At 40.1% G+C, this 18,028-nt stretch overlaps 1 protein-coding gene across 1 annotated transcript in view; it reads right to left on the reverse strand.

The window, feature by feature from the left end:
- Window positions 1–642: 642 nt before the first annotated feature.
- IQGAP2 (IQ motif containing GTPase activating protein 2) overlaps window positions 643–18,028 on the reverse strand; it is a 277,799-nt gene continuing 260,413 nt past the window's right edge. The window contains exons 31-36 of the mRNA XM_080804306.1: window positions 14,119–14,206; window positions 11,833–12,045; window positions 9,838–9,998; window positions 7,685–7,822; window positions 6,604–6,712; window positions 643–1,644 (exon numbers count right to left, since the gene is read on the reverse strand). Coding sequence (XP_080660432.1) covers window positions 1,531–1,644; window positions 6,604–6,712; window positions 7,685–7,822; window positions 9,838–9,998; window positions 11,833–12,045; window positions 14,119–14,206 — 823 coding nt within the window. The 3' untranslated portion in view covers window positions 643–1,530. The remainder of the gene's footprint in view (window positions 1,645–6,603; window positions 6,713–7,684; window positions 7,823–9,837; window positions 9,999–11,832; window positions 12,046–14,118; window positions 14,207–18,028) is intronic.

Below are 18,028 nucleotides of genomic sequence, written 5' to 3' on the forward strand. Positions count from 1 at the left end.
CCAAATTCTGTTGGCCTCACCCTTAAAGTTCATTTGTGTAAAACGTACATAAGTCGCACTTTCTCAATGCTTTGTAAACCCTGTGGAAAATACAGCCTGTCGAATGAATGAACGGAATACCAAGTTCCAGCCTGAGCATCTGGATTACTGTTGTCATGGAGAGAGCTAACCTGTCACCAGCCATCACTCTTTCAGTAATAGCACCCTTCTCTCACCCCAGCTTTTCATGGGGTACCTGGCTGCTTGGCTGGGGACCTCATTTCCCAGCCTCTGTTGAAGATCATGGGGAGCATGACTAAGTTTTGGCCAATCGGATGTAAGCAGAAGTGACACACGCAGGCCCTGGACTTCTTTCCCTCTTCTGTGGCTGGGAATCAGTGATAAGGACAGAGCCAAATGGCCAGCTTGGGCCCTAGATAACCTTGTGGACCTGCTCACTTACCTTTGAACTGTTGAACTGCTGAACTGGACAATAACAAACTTCTCTCTTGTTCCAGCCACAGGCCTTTGGATCTCTTGGTCACAGCAGCTTACCTGGCACCTTACCAAGTACAGCTATAGGCATGTTGTTTCTTTTCCTGATAAGCCCGAGAACCTTCTACCCACTTAATAGATTTAGATGAAGACCACTAAAAAGCCAAATTTACATAATTCAGTAACATTTATTTTACATAAAACAATTTTCAAAGAATACATTTAAAAACCATCTAGATACTGATTTTATTGCATTACAAAAAATTGAGAGGCCCAATTTAAGTATATTCAAACAAACTGTGAGGGGTGGAGGTGGGTCTTAAAATCGCTACCGTGGTGTTCCTTAGTCACTTAAAGGCTCTGGGAACAAGAGTCTTTACTATGAGGCAGTAGTGCACTTCATTTAGTAGGAATAAATCACATAAAATATATACTTTTATACAGAAAGTATTATTGTATTATCACTTTCAATTACTTATAAAAACTTCATTTTGAATTGCACAAAACTTCTTTAAAATTGGTAACTCCCAGAAGGTAGGGCTTAGAACTAAGAATCTGTGTAAATAATTCATTACAAATAATTAGGTTTCCATTTCTCCATAGACCAAAAAAAAAAAAACCAAAAAACAAAAAACAAAACAAAACAAAAACCCAAAAACAAACCTAGAAACAATTACATTATTCAGATGGGACATTTAAAATTTTTTTCATAGGAAAATATGTTTACAGATTTGTCTCTAGTCAACTAAACTTATTTTCTCCCTACTTTAAAACCAATCACGGAATGTCCGAAGTTTTAAATCAGAGTACCTAGACCACAGTATAATGTGGAAGTGTTTACATTAATTCATCTTTTTGGATTATTCTACCATAGTATCAAATTATCAAAAAGGCACATGGGTACATTCTTCAGAACAGTTTTGGTCTTTTTCGTTTTTTTTTTTTAAATCACACATTTATAAGCAGTGATTTCAATCATGTTTAACCACAAAAATATTAAACAGATTCATTTCTTAATCCAGATGATACAGATTCCATGAAATTTCTGTAGGCACTTCACTTTCCATAGAATTTCTTGTTCAGCAGGTATATGAGAAGGTTCACATTCACTTTAACCTTATCAAACATTTTCATTACAGCTACTCCTTCATACTGCATCTGAAGTAAATCCTGAAATTGCGAAGATCATCATTAAATCTCAAATTTGACATTTTGCACATTTAAAAAAATTCTAGAAGAATATGGGGACAAAAATAAGATTTGGTTGACCTAACTATGGAGTATGCATCAAAATCATTCAGTTAAAAGCACAAGCTAGTTACAACACAGATTACTGGGCCCCACCCACCAGACGTTTTGACTTTGTAGCTCTGGGGTGAGGCCCAAGTATATGCATTTTAACAAGTTCCCATGTGATGATGCCATTGTTGGTCTGAGTGCCATACTTTGAGAATCACTTACCTAAATGGAAGAAGATAGATTTTTAGAATTGATAAGCACCGTATAACAGAAAACCACCTCCGATTAATATCAGATATGTATTTATACATATATATTTATGCATGTATATATATATTATACATTTTAGTTGAAAAACTCAAAATACAAATATTCAAGCAAGATAGAGTATATCCTTCAGAACAATGGTGTTTTCTAAAGTGGAGAGAGCAAGGGGATTCCTTGGGGAGCAAAAAGATTATGAGAACTTCTATTTATTCTTATTTTTTCTCATTCTTTAAACATCTAGATTTTGTGTATGTATTTTATAAAGTATATTTGGAGTATAGTAATATATAGTAGTATGTAGACTTTATAAGTAAGTATGTACAAATGGGGATAAATGATCATGTTATGTAGTGAAGTTCTAGGATAGAAATTTGGAGACCCCTGTATAAAGCAAGTCCTTCCTGATCTAGGCTACTTCTGCTCCTGTATTGAGAATAAGTCCTTACACTCTCAAGTCAGGTCTATCGTTCTGTGTTGCACTGCCAACATATAAACAAAGGAAATCAACTCTTGCTAAAATCAGAAACTGGGTCACACCAGTCATATGCATGAGATAAGCAGTGATGCCTCATAATACCACAGGCGAGGGGGTCTTTCCCAAATAGAAGATATCATTCTTTTTTTTTTTTTTTTAAAGATTTTATTTATTTAACAGAGAGAGAGAGAGAGAGAGATCACAAGTAGACAGAGAGGCAGGCAGGGAGAGAGGGGGAGAAAGCAGATGCAGGGCTCGATCCTAGGACCCTGGAATCATGACCTGAGCTGAAGGCAGAGGTTTAACCCACTGAGCCACCCAGGTGCCCCACCAAAAAGAAGATATCATTCTTGAGCTGTCACAGCCTAGTACTCAGACCTCATTTTCTTGTCCCTGGAAACTTCCTGGCTCTTTTTTTCTTTTTAAAGATTTTTATTATTTATTTATTTGACAGAGAGAGAGGGAGATCACAAGTAGGCAGAGAGGCAGGCAGAGAGAGAGGGGGAAGCAGGCTCCCAGCTGAGCAGAGAGCCCAACGTGGGGCTCGATCCCAGGACCCCGAGACCATGACCTGAGCCGAAGGCAGAAGCTTAACCCACTGAGCCACCCAGGCGCCGCAAACTTCTTGGTTCTTAATGATAACGGCTTTACCTACATTAAACAAGTCTCCCTACAGAAGCTGGAATCACCTTTGAGAGAACTTTGGCTGTTCCTAGCTGCCTCTTCCAGCTCTACAACTACCTCCAACTGTATGCAAGTGAGAGACACCTGTGTGTGTCTGCAGGGGAATCAGCAGGCCACCAAGGTGGAGAGCAAACAAGATGATCAAACTTGTGAATAGAAGATCTGATTTGAGACTTAACCTCACCATTTCCTATTTTATGACCTTGCAACTTCACACAATCCCTCTGAAGTTCTGTGTTTTTTGTGTGTAAATTGGGAGAACACTGCCAACTTCACAGAGCTGCTGCTGGGCATAGGAGATCAAGGTCTATAAGCTCTTTGTAAGCCACCCATGCCTTGTCAGGATTAACTGGAGTCTTGTGAGAGGGGCAATGGAACCGAGTGATGAGAACTTGGGACTCCAGCTGCCTCTTGTATAATGAGCTCTCTGAACCTCAGTTCTTCATCTGGGAAAGGAAGACAGTCAACCTTGGAGCCCTTGATGAACACTGGCCATTATGTGTGCATGGAGAACATCTTCACTTAAGTCACACCCCCCTGTTAGGTATACTGCCAATACCTATGGGATTTAATTAGGAGATCATATTTAGGAACTGAAGGGAGAAGAGGACCTAGAAACAATGTTAGAAGTGATCTCCCTGAATTCTCTCATAAATTTCTGTCCTGTTGCCAGTCCTTTTCTCACACTAAAGACCTGGCCATCATGTCCTCTTCGGTAATTCATGAGATAATACAATTGTCTGAAAGCTTTATGTATATACAGAAGTCTGATTTTATTAGTTATTAGATGAAGGGCTGACTGCTGGGACATTTAACCTGTGCAGGGTCCCATGATCAGTCGTGCCCTGCACTTAGTTTAATGCTCTGCTCTTACTAATTTGAAATTCTCAATAATTCTGAATAAGGGGCTGTCCATTTTCATTTTGCATCAAGCTCTACAAATTATGTTGCTAGCCCTCGTGATATGTTAAAGACTTTAAAAATTTGGGCCATATTAGCCACCTGTATGCAGCTAAGGAGTAACATTTCACAATCAATTATGTGTACAGATGAATGGTGTGGATAGTTAATCCTACACACTGAATCCTTAGCAAAGGAACAAATGAAGCTTGGCATTTGCACCACTGTTCCAAGGAAGTCCCATGAGGCCTCTCTGAACAGGTGTCTCCTAGTCACTTGGAATTCATCTGTCCAGTTGATGTTGCTTGGCCTTGGGTCATTTCCTTCTTGACAAACACATGATAGGTCTTTGCCTAGAGAAGAATGACTAACCAAGACAATTCACGTTGGAGCACATTCTTTTCTCTTTCCATATTTATCTAAGTGGTATCTAGGGTAACTCAAGCTTTTTAGTTAAATTGTTAGATGGATACATTTAGTGACATTTAAAATAAAGTAGAAAACAATACTGTTTCCTTATGTATACTTTTCATAATTGCACATTATCTTTCATTTTCCCTCTAGACTCTAATTTACTCCATTATTTCAATGGCCTTATCATACTTAGATCTAATTTCTCTTTCTCTCTTTTTAAAAAAAATTATTTATTTGACAGGCAGAGATCACAAGTAGTCAGAGAGGCAGGCAGAGAGAGAGAGAGAGGGAAGCAGGCTCCCTGCTGAGCAGAGGCAACCCCCCTACCCTGCCATGTGGGGCTTGATTCCAGGACCCTGAGATCATGATCTGAGCTGAAGGTAGAGGCTTTTACCCACTAAGCCACCCAGGTGTCCCCTAATTTTTCTTTTTAAGCTACAAGGAATGGTAGACAGAAAAGAAGGGATTGGCATCTGCTCCTAGGAGAGGGGGAGTCATTCAGGGCTCTCGGCCACTGGCTCCGCAGGCCCTGAGGCTAGAACTTGCCACCTGCAGTGGTTTGTCAAGATGGTTTGTGTAGATACATACAGAATACCTGGGATCCATTTTACCATTAATTTGGGACCCAGGTAATTAGGTGTTATTTCCATTTAAAATCTCTTAATGTGAAAAAGAAAAGCTCAAATACTTCTTCATCACCTTCCTTTTTAAAGATTTTATTTATTTATTGGACAGAGCAAGGCAGAGATAGCGAGAGAGCGCACGAGTGGGGAAAGAGAGGGAGCAGCAGACTCTCCCACTGAGCAGGGAGCCCAACTGGGGCTCAATCCCTGGGATCATGACCTAAGACCAAGGCAGCCGCTTAACTGACTGAGCCACACAGGGGCCCCTCAAATACTTCTTTTAACGGATCCTACACTAGGGATTAAGAAGAGGTTGGGAGGAGATAAACATTTGGTTGCACACTCCTTTTCTATTGTTGTTGTGGTTTTTGGACACAGAAACTGGATGTTGGTCGCAGTTTCTGTTCCAAGTGTATTTAGCTTAAATGTGGTTCTTCTGAGAAAAAGGCAATAATTCAGACTGCAGACACCATGTGTTTACTTACAGATAACTATCTTGCACAATGTCTTTCATTCTTATCATCCTAAGCATTTAACAGATATTTTTAAAAAGATGTTTATTTCAGAGAGAGAGAGAAAGAGAAGGAGAGAGAGAGTAGGCATGTGCGAGTGGGAGGTGGGGGAGATAATTTTTAAAAAGATTTTATTTTTTATTTACATTTATTTGTTTAAAATATTTTATTTATTTGACAGAGAGAGAGATCACAAGTAGGCAAAGAGGCAGGCAGAGAGAGAGGGGGAAGCAGGCTCCCCGCTGAGCAGAAAGTCCGATGTGGGGCTCAATCCCAGGACCTTGAACTCATGACCTGAGCTGAAGGCAGAGGCTTAACCCACTGAGCCACCCAGGTGCCCCTAAAAAGATTTTATGTATGATATTTATTTAAGATATTATTTATTTAATTTATTTATTTAAGATTAATTTGAAAGGGAGAGAGAGAGAGAGCATGCAAGCAGCGGGGAGAGGAAGAGAGAATCTGAAGCAAACTTAGTGCTGAAAGCAGAGTTCTATCCCATGGCCAACTGCGAGGTTAGGACCTGAGCCAAAACCAAGAGTTGGATGCTCAACAGATTGAGCCACCCAAGTGTCCCCTAAGCATTTGATTTAATACACTAATGTAAAAATGAACCTAAGGAGGAGAAAGAAGGAGAAATGAGGTCAGGAAAGTTCCAATCCTGGGCCTATGTAGTCTAAGAAAGAAATCCAAGTTCCTAATAAAAGAAAACTTTCCAGCCTTAACAGCTCTTAATACTTCTATACCATGGTTATGCTCTAAGCTTCAAAAAATGGAAACATGCCTTAGAAACACTGGCCACTATGGTTTGCCACCTAAAAGCATTTTAGGTTCCAATATTTTGAAAAATTAGAGCTTTTAAAAAATCATCAATGCTTAAAAAGCTAATATTGGCAAAAAATCCTTGCAGGGGTCTTCTGGTGAACCTCACTGTTATGAAGGGTATAACTCAGGGGAGGCATAAATGACCCACATTATAAAACTCACCCCCCACTTTGCAGAAATCCCAGCTTACCTGAATATTGAGCTGTACCTTTTCCATCTCAACACCAAGGAATTTTGATCTGACATCAAAGATGCCCACATCTTCAGTAGATATGATATCAAATGTAACATTTTTAAACCTAGTGAAGAAAAGGGACATTTACACGTGCGGAACCGCAAATTTATATGTAAAGCTGACACAAGTTAATGGAATCCTTAGTTTCCATGCTTAGTGCAAGGTCCACTGGGAAAATTCTAAGGAAGTCTCAGAAACCTTCCATCATCTCCTTTCCCCACTCTGCTCACTGAAACCAGGTTTGATGGCTCTTGTTGGGACTGTGGCCGAGAGCACTGAAGTAGGTCCTTTATTACAAAAGAAATGCTATTAAAATATGGCCTCGTTCTTAAAGGATATAAACAGATGAGGAAGCATGTTCTCTGAGTGGGTGTATTCGGGAGAATTTTTGCTGGGATGAATGGAGTAGAGGCCAGGTCTGGAGAGAAGGCTGGAGCCAGAAAGGAGCACACATGGGGAGTCTGGCTTCCCCCCCGCCCCAGCAGTGATGGGGCACAAGACTCATGGTCCCTGTAACACAGAGAATCCATTGGAACGTGGTATGGGGCTACAGAGGAGGGTTTCCATTTTCCCCTCTAGGTCAAATGCACACCCCAACAGCACACTGCAGATGGCTCTGACCCATGTGTTGGCACAGAGCCTGTGGCTTTGAAATGAGAATGGTACTATCTTGCCCTTGTAAATAACTCTTATCATTCTAGACCAAAAGACAACTTTTCATTCTCACTGATATGATTCAGTTCTTTTGGTGGGAAAGGTGAGGCTGGCAAATCCAAACGCAGTGGACCAGCCATGGGAAACCCAGTGACCTCCTGGGCACGTCCTACAATCCACAGCACCAGATGCTCGGGGTCTGATGGGAAGACTAGAGATTACAACACGCGTATTTCCCCGTCATCTGTAATCGAGGGTAAGCCTTAACAGACCAAATGAAGCTCTGTTCAAAGGCCACAGGAAACCGAAGAGAAGAGAGTCAGATTGTATGGGCATGATTAGAGGGCACTTGTGTTGGGTGTAGATTCTGGGTCACACTCACTGGTTTGTCTGAAGGTCGTCTATCCCCAGGAGGACACCCTTCTCATGCAGCTTCGCTGCCGTGTACCTCACCGGCTTAGATCTCTTCGCCCCTTTGGGTTCTCCTTTCCCATCTAGTTTAATTGATCTTCGAGAATTTCTGACAAAACAAGAATAAACTGTGTTATCATGATGGTAAAGTCAGAGGCTTCTAGGGGTACAGTAAGCATGCTGGGGTGCCCACCACAGTTCATACCGGGCCTCACTGCCCTGAATATGAAACTTTCTATTTTGCAATAGGAGGTGACAATTTTCCCTAGACCTTAAAACCTCACTACTGAAATCTAAGAGGAAGCTATTTTTAAAGTGACTGAAGTTTGAATGACAGACTAACATTTTTCATAAAACTTGCCCTCTATTTTCTCAGGCATGTTGAACTACATGGCTATATTTAGTCATTCTGCAAGCAGCTTTGGTTCATTAATCTCAACTGCATACTCCTAAGTAAAGGTATTACTAAGACTTCTTTAGTTTCTTTAATAAATACTATGTGGCCAGCAATGTTCTAAGTACTTTATGAATATTGCCCCACATTTGCAAAATTGACATTTCCATAGGGCTTTGAAATAAACAGATTCCTTTCTTATTGTTTCACTTACCTCTCCTAACAATGCTTGTGAGGCTAGTCCTCCTCCTGCCACCTTAAAGATGAGAAAATTGAAGTTCTAGAGAAGTTCACTGGGCTGGGTCACAGACCACATAATATAAGAGGAAATTAGAATGCAAATCTAGCTCCCCTAACTGCAGACCTTATAAAAATGCCTTCAAGTAGTTGCAATAAATATGAAAAAAACAAAAACAAAAAACAAAAATAAACCGAAAACCCTAACAACCTTATTTCTACTGGGTATTATTAGCTTGATCAACTTCTTCTTCTCAGGAACAGAGCAAAAGTAATTTACAGGCTGCAAGCAAATGAATTAAAATTCAGAGCCACTGGGGCCCAAATAGAGGGGGTTTAATTTGCTTATCTTCCTTCATCAAATCTTCTATGATTAATGCAATTGATTTTTCTGTACAGCACCATTTCCTACTGTCAATTTGACTACATGGATTACATGAAAATATTGCATTACATATTTAAAAGGGTAATTAAAATTCGATTAGTATCGACCTTAGTCTAAGAGTAAGAACAATTATGAGCAAAGAATACTCATTAAAAGTGGCTACGTCGTGTATAAAAAATCTGCAGTATGTATGCTAATGGGTAACGGGAAACTGCCAAATTTTGTCTTTTATGTCAATAATATTTTTTTAAAACCACTAAGCAATTTTAAAGGTTTTTAAAATTTGAAAGAAAGAGAGAAGGAGAGAGCAGGTATGGGTGAGGGAGGTGGTTAGTAAAGGAGGGCAGAGGAGAAAGAGAATCTCAAGCAAACTCCCTGCTGAACACAAAGCCCGAAGGGGGCTCTACCTCAAGACCCTGAGATGATGACCTGAGCCAAAATCAAGTCAGATGCTTAACTGACTGAGCCACCTAGGGGCCCCACTAAGCAGTTTTAAATCATTAGGGTGAGCGCCTGGGTGGCTCAGGCATTAAATGTCTGCCTTTGGCTCAGGTCATGATCCCAGGGTCCTGGGATCAAGCCCCACATTGGGCCACCTGCTTGGCAGGAAGCCTGCTTCTCCCTCTCCCCCTCCCCCTGCTTGTGCTCCCTCTCTCTCTGTCAAATAAATAAATAAATAATCTTAAAAAAAATCATTAGGCTGCCTTCCACTGTTAGCAAATACCAGGAGTTATCAAACATTTTAATATTGTCTATTGTAAACATTCAAAAAACAAGAGTAGCTTTAATTTTTATCAGTGTTCAAAGGCACCTTTGACTAAAACAGACAAAAGGAGAAAGGAGAGTGCTTCTGCAGGTGTTAAAGCCCCTTGCTTAAAATACAACAGATGGAGATACTTGAATCCCAGCATAGATGGGCAATTCAAAAGCTCCAAAATGCACTTCTGACTTCTGAGATCACAGAGGCAAATCACAAAACTGAGGTTCTAGTGTTTGGCTATTAAATAAAGCAAGCAGTTTGCTTCCAAGATGAACTGTCCAGGATCGTAGAAGAACAGACACCCCTAAACACCAGGACACCATAAAGAGACACAGGATTTTAACTTACCTTCTCTTTAAGTTGTCTAAACAAGTCTTTATGTAGGTGTCATAATAATTAATCTGGTCTTCATAAAATGCCGCCTTCTCATTAAGTGCCTTCAGGGTTTGCTGAAGTTTAGCCAACTCAGCTTTCCGAAGCTTACGATGTATTCTTTGATTTCGAATGTCCTAAAAGAACAAGTCAAGGCTATGGTACGAGATTTAAGAAGCTGACTTTATGATATTGCCAATGTGGGGCAAGAAGAATGTGGACTATTAAATCCCTGTTTGTGACCATTAACCTGTAGCTTCCCTCAGTGACCTTAATCTCTGAACACTGAAGTGTCCCTCCTTCCTCATTTATACTTCAGACTGGCAAGGGTCCATATTTCACTTTAACAGAGTTGCAAAGGTTTATTTTTCCCTTGATGGAAAAACAGAGAAGCATTTTTGGAATAACCATACAATTAATTTGAGAAAAATACTGTTTTAAGAGGGGCCTAAGGAAGACTTTCCCAGGAGATATAAATTTCTTCAGAATGTGTTCAACATTCCACTTAGAAGAATATTTTACCTGGAAAGGTTTACATGTAATCAATGCATTCATTTTAGAAATAAGTAAAACAAAAACAAAAACAAAAACAAAAAAGCCCCCCAAAACCCCAGTGAGCTCTTTTATCTGGAAAGTATTTCTCAAGGTTTGCAAAAACAACTGAGCTCTCAAGACTGATTGGAAAAATTTTACTCTGGTAACTATTCCTTCGATTTAAAGAGAGTTCAGAGAACACTAAGTTGTCCAAGCTGTTCACAACCTATAGGAACTAGGCTATGTTTAAACTTAAAGACATAAGATTTATTTGTAATTCTAACTGGTAAATCATGAAAATGTTTCATTTAAGAAAATAGTGTTTGTTTACTATGATTTTCCTTATGTGGACAAAATAAAACACATTCCCCTAGGAATCCAGATAGACATGCACACACCTTTAAATAGCAATTCCCCAATAAACAGAATCTTTTAGAGGATGCCTTCATGGTAACATTTTTTTTTTAAGGCAAAAGCATTAATTTCACTACTAATTATTCCCAAAGAGAAATATTTTCCACCCCAGAGCTATGGAAAGAAATATGACTTCCCTTGAGTCACTTAGGCTAGGAGGACTAAATCTACTGCTCTAAGTGACCCTAACTTTCCATGGAAGAAAGAAGCCAAGTTGATTTTCCACCAAGAAGGTAACAACATTTACTTCTGTCCTGATCACTTAACTGCCTTTAACATCCAGACCCATTTTAATTTGCATATTTGGATAAAAAGAAGGAAAGGTCGTTTTGACACAAGTATATACTTCCTTATCCTTGGCAAACAGATCTCATCCATTTCCTGTGATGCTTCCTCACACTAATTTGAGATCCTTTTCTCAGGAAGTTTCCCAACTGTGAAAATACAGGCTGAGAAAACAGAAAGCACCCTTGAAGTGTTAACTGTATTTAGGCTCAGCTGCTCAGAGGACATTCTCAAGGACTTGAGTTACTACCTCAGTGGTAGATCCTAAGAGCAACTGGGCTATATGACAACTAACAAGAAAGAACTCTCATTGAAATGTCATTTTTAAAACTAGTTAAGTATTGGGACTCCTGGCTTGCCCACTTGATAAACCACGTGACTTGATCTCGGGGTTGTAGGTTTGAGCCCCATGTTGGGTGTAGAGATTACTAAAAAAATAAGGTCTTAAAAAAAACCCCTCAAACTTAGTAGGTATTGCTTCAAAGTATAGATGAAATTTGTCTATTAAATTTCGCAAGCATTTATTTCTGGTGTGCGTCAAATGTCCTAATGACGCAGGGAATTTTTGATATTTCTCTATTAAAAGTCATCAATGGCTTTGAAACCTTTGATAATCTGTAATATTGACCATGGCAATACAACTATGAGTCCGTTGTCACCTGAGAGAGTGCCTAGCATGTGACCAATGATTAACAAAAGTCTGCTAAGTGAAGAAGTAAGAATACTATTTCCAAAAACCTTGGCAATCTCATTGAGAATGTCTTGGTATTTATTCTTGGATGACACGTGTCCAGTTTGTTCCAATGTCCTGAGGTTCCTCTGGATTTTCCTCTTCTTCTGCTCCAGGGGTAGCTGTGCATCTTCAACCATAGACTGACTATGCTTCATTTCTTCTGGAGCCTGGGAATCTATAATTGCTCGGCTCACCATATCTCTGGCATGATCTGTTTCCTGAAAGGGGAATATCAAGATAGTGACTTTTCTCTGGTTCTCTAGTCTCACAAATACAAAACTGTTTGGGCAAGTTCATGCCAAAATAAAATAAAAGAAATCCTCAAATCAGAGTCCAAAGACCAGAATCAGCTATGTTCTTCACGGATTTTGAATAGGTCTTCGGGAAGGGATTATTTCATCTTTTTGAGAAATATGGCAATGGTGGCAGGCCTACTTTGAGCAAAATTCTCAATGGCTACTTTAGTGCTAAGATGAGAAATCACCTTAATAATGAACATATTATAGTGGATAACTGATATTTTATAATTCTCTGGGTGGAAGGATTTCAATTCCTGGATAGTTCAGCTGAGGGAACTAAAACTACATTATTCCTTAAAACACAGCTATTTGAACACCGTGAACACCCAGAACCCAACTGAACTCTCACACATCTGCCATATTTATGGAGATTGGTAAGCTACAAGGGCAGAGACCTTTATTTTAGTAAAGGAATAATTCTCAAACTACCAACTTTGAAAAACCTGCAGGGTGTCTTTGAACCAAAGGAAGTAAGAATATTTTAGTTCATCCCAAGTTCCCAAATAAATGATTAGTAAATGAATGAATGAATATTGACAGGTTGTTATAAAAAAAAAAAACCAGTAATAAAAGGAGACTGGTGATCTTCCCATTTCATTGTATTAGACAACTGACTGACACAATATAAAGTCTAAGGATACAGATATAATTAGATTACAGGTAGATCAATATCACATACACAGGAATAGTTTACCAGGTCAGTGGTCAACAACAGTATCTGCAGGGCTTAAATACATTATTAGACACCTAGTATGTGCTGGTCATCATTCTACCCACTTAACATGTTTTAAATCATTTGTTTTTGCTGTCAGTTAAACACTATTATTATTCCCATTTTATAGTTGAGGAAACTGAGGCAGAGAAACCCTTCTAAGTGCCCAGAATTACACAGTGAGGAGGCGCAGGACTGTAGTTGATCTTGGAAGTCTGCATTCTTGTGACTATGCTACATTTGGGGAAAAATTAAATGTTCAATAAGGACAGTAGGATATTCCGCCTACATTGTTTAACAATACTCATGTTAACAAACCCCAGATAACTTGAAGTTTCATTCTATATATTTTTTGAATTAAAAACAGTAATTTCTTGCCAACCAATTAAATGATGATTTATTCAGAAATGGGGTGCCTGGGTGGCTCAGTCAGCTGGGCATCCGAGTCTTGATTTCCGCTCAGGTCATGATCGAAGGGTCATGGGATCGAGCCCTGTATCAGGCTCTGTGCTCAGCAGGGAGTCTGCCTGAGGATTCTCTCTCTCCCTCTTCCTCTGCCCCTCTCCTCACTCACATGCTCGCTCTCTCTCTCTCAAATAAATAAATCTTTAAGGAAAGAAAGAATGATTCAGGAAAATTATGAGTAGCTCTGCTAAGAAGTACCTAATTAGATAATTTTGTTAACTTTTGTTTAGAGAGTGGCAACTCTCTAAAAAGCCATAGGAGTGAATTAACTTAAGTCAGAATGAACTAAATACACGACGGTGTATTTTAGAAGATGTTGATAACAACATTAATGCAAGATTGTTAAGAACCTTGAGTTACTTACAGCACGATAATGGTGCTCTGGCCTGATGGACTCAAGACATTCACTTCTGAAGCATTTGGAAAACAGTTTTAATGTGCGAGACACGTTTCAAGTGAGCAAATACATAAGATATGAAAGGTATTTTTCTCCATCCTACTGACCAGAACTATCTTTATTCACTGTCTGATAAGGTTTACAGTGAACATGCTTTAAAAGACCTTGAATTATCTTCCTAGTCAAGGACAAAATTACACTCAACATCCATTTGGTGCTGCATTTTGTATTTCATTCCCATTCTAAGGAGTTTATATTTATGACTGAAATCAGCTGCCACAGTAACACAGAAACTTCTTCACTTTCAAACCATGTCAGTTACACTGTCTTTGTGGCAACAGTAAACACGGGACATGAAGATTAAGAAAGTCAACTCACATAGATGGTACTTATTATCTTACACTCAGAGGCCAATTACCTGTTGTGTTGTTGCTGGTGTCTCCAAGATTTCTGGCAATGTGTTCCCTGGCTGGTTCCGGATCACGTCAATTATCAGCTTCTTGGTCCTTACAAAATGGAGAAGCAAGAGACAGATTTTCAGACGGCACTCTTGGGGAACCACAATCTGTTTCTCCCCTATGCTTCTCTGTATGTATTACACGAATGCACATGAAAATGAAGCTTTGAAGATAACCCCTTAAAGTAGAAGAGTCTTTCGGAAATTCACATGAGCTCTGAGGCAAGTTTGTGAACGCTTTATCTTCAAAGTCTGGGTTTTACCTACTGGATGTTGTGGGATTATGCTATCAGTAACAGGGGGACAAGTATGTCATTCGATTCCTTCTCTAAGTACTTTTTCTTCTTTTTAGACCGAGGCTACTTCTGATGAGCAGGAGGGCTGCACTGCTGGTGTGGGTTGCTACCGCAGAGGATGCAGGAACGATAGCTAATACCCTCCCCCCTTTCCTGACTTTAACTAAAATTGAAGCTTCTGAGCCTGTTTAGTACTTTATAAGCCCTTAGGAGCCAGGCCAACAGTTACTCTTCCTAGTCTGAGACAGTTATGGAACATTTGGAAGGCCAGTGGGAGCAGTGGTCCCAGGTGGGCTGGGGCGGCTTTGGCGGTCAGCTGACACAGCACTGAGGCCGGTGGTGTTCAAGAACCTCAGGTCTGGTGGATGAGCTAACAGATGGGCTTGTGTCCTTGTTTCCAGGGGGCTGGAAATAGAGGAGCTGCTCAGTAAAGTGCTAGTAGCTAGGAAATTCCACTGAAAGTGCTAAAACCACAATACTATTTCACATGTGTCCTTCATGGCCATGCTACTCAGAAACTGGTTTATGTAGTGATGTGAAAAGATTTCAACATAAAAGGCAAAGGGCCAAGTGTGTGTACATTTACATGAGTGGGAAAATTATTTTTGGATATAGCTGCCCTTCCAAAAAACAGAGACACTTAAAGAGCCGCCTTAAATTATAAACAGGTCTGATTGATGACTTTAGTTTCACTGTTCTTTGCCCTGTTGGGTTTAACATCATTTCTCTCAAAGGCATGGCGTGCCATCACCGGATGATGTCTTTCTTCTTCATCTACAGCAGGAAATGTTCACACGGCATGAAAACAGGAAAATGAAAACAAAACACTGTTCATTTTTGAAGCATCGGGGCCAATGACAGAGGAAGCCCTCAAAGTGAAGTCCAAATATCTTATTTTTGAAAATAGGATAAAATTCAATAAACCATTTGTAAATACTACTTTTGTCATTTCTTATTTACTGCAGGTCTGTATGAGAAGAATGATTACAGCCATTTCCTCTGACCCATGACCTTTCCCTGCTGGGGATTTACAGGCTGTCTGGGAATGTCCGAACCCTCCCCCGAGAGTCCAAGGTGGATACGCAGCTAATTATAGCCTTGGGGGAGAGGGCACTGTTCCCAAGGCAGCTGTAGCTTAGAGAGCCAAGTCTCGTTTCCTCCGCACATGACTCCCTCTTCTAATCATCATTAATGTCTTCAACAGGAACATCAAGTTAAAAATAAAAGCACTGGATGATTTTAAAAATGTCAACACGGTGATGGTTTCATATTGGCAATAAAATTCTAAGAACCACTTATGATCTATCTTTCCAGAAAACTCCTAGCTCATTTCTTTAGAGAGGGTATCTAATGACCATAATGACCGGGGTCACTAAAGTGGGCCCTACCAGGGACAAAGAATGTTTGTTAAGGAGTCGTTCAAGCACAAACTAGCTATACTAGGTCTTTCTATTGGAATTCAGCTTTGTGTCTAGCCTGGGGAATCCACTGCCAAATTTCCACCCCAGACATCTCACTTGTAAGTAACTATCCTGTTTCAGGACAAGGAACTCATTGTCTCCCCCTGCAGTATGCTAACGGTTAAGGGCACTGGGACCAGACTGATCTAAGGTCTATTCCAGCCTCCTGTGGCTTACTAGTTGTGTGGACTTGTGCAATTTATATAATCCCAATGAGTCTGTTTTTTCATTTATAGAATCAGAATCTCTCAGAGGACTTAGGACTGAATGAAAAGTCACATGTAAAGCCACTCACTAGAGTCTGACATGTGGTAAGCATCCACATGGTCATTAAAGCTTTGCTGCCCAAGATGGCAGCCACTGGCCACAGAGGGCAATGGACCACTTGAAACATGGCTAGTCCAAACTGAGATGTGTTACAGGTGTAAAACACACACCACATTATGAATGTTTAAATATGAAAAAATTAACACTTTCTTACATTAATTACATATCAAAGTAATGACATTTTCAATATATTAGATTACATAGACTGGAATTAATTTCACCTGTTTCTTTTCAAAATGTAATTTCTTGTGTGGCTCATTTTGAATTTATTTTGGCAAGTACACATTGGAACATTCCATTCTTACACAGCAAGCTCACTCTGAAAGGCTGGCTTCCAGTGAATCCCACTCACTGGACCTGGTTAGCCATAGGACTTCAGCACTGAGGGGAACCTTTGGGAAACAGTCCAACCCCTGATTATACAAATGAGGCAACTAAGACATTAGAGGCTCTAGAGTTAGACAGAGGTTATACTATTTTTCTAGAGTTGCAAAATACAAGTTGAATTCACTTTCCATATCATCAGCCCCTCACAAACCTGCAGAGGGGCCCAAACTGTGTCCCCAACCCCTCTTCCACTCCTTTCTTTTTGCAAGCGAAACCACTAGTTCCTTAAGCCTCTTCACAATAAGATTTAAACAGAGTTAACAGTTTTGCTCCCATCTGTTTGCCAAATATCTTAAGATGTGTCCCCTCCTCACCCCAATGCAAACACAATATTCTAGATATATTCTAACCACCATAAATCAACCAACCAACCACCATAAATCAACTAACTGGGTGGAGGACTGGCTCCCTGGCTGTTCCAGCAATAGGTAAGACAGGCCAACGAGACCAAGGACCTTAGTTCTAGGGAAGAATTAAGAGAAAAAGAAATACAGCGGGGAGTTTGTTCACTGCAGCTGTGTTCAAGTCCTATTGTTGGTAAATGAGACCACGTGTGGGTGTGGCCCCTTAGATTTGACCATTCCACTCCTATGGCATCTTTGATGATGCTCTGACCAGTAGCATCTCTGAGTTCCCCTCCCCCCACCCTGCCATCTGCCTTACAGTTTGCCCAAATTTGAAAAGGAATTCATGTTTGTGCAATCTAAGGAATATTTCCAGTTGTTTAAAATTCTGGCATGATTCTACATTTTTATCACCAGACATCAAGTATCACCTTAGCCATTTAGGGCCCATACGAGTTTGTACCAAAAGCAAAGACGTCTTTCAGTTGGGATGATAGGTGCCTCAACTGAATCATGGGATAGGAAAAAAAAGTTCCTGAGAAATGACGATTGAAGCACCCAGGCAACTAAGTTTGATTAAACCCACAAAGGTTGCCTTCTACTGAAACACATGTACTTTGGTAGAAAAACAAGCTTAAAAAGGTCATGAGGATCACATTTTTTTTTTTTTTAATGTAAGCTCTACGTTCAACATGGGGCTCCAACTCATGACCCTGAGATCAAGAATCACATGCTCTCCAAACTGAGCCCACCAGGAGCCCCAGAGATCACACGTTTGAAGTGGAATCATGAGTTATCTATGAGAACGATTTACGATTGTGTAGTTTTCTGTAATTTATACAGTGTTAATACATGCCTTCTTTGCCTCATCATATCCCTTCCTTCCCCTCTCCGTCTGCCCTCTTCCCCACTTAGAGACGAGGAAACTGATACTGAGGTGACTTGCTCAGAGTTCCATGGCCAGTAAGTGCCAGACTGAGGCTGTAATTCCAGGTCTCCCCAGGAGGCCTCAACCAGGATTTTTGGGCTTGGTAGTATTGGCAAAATGGCAAAAGCC

This window comes from Martes martes (genome assembly GCF_963455335.1).
Source record: "Martes martes genome assembly, chromosome: 5".
Taxonomy (NCBI): domain Eukaryota; kingdom Metazoa; phylum Chordata; class Mammalia; order Carnivora; family Mustelidae; genus Martes; species Martes martes.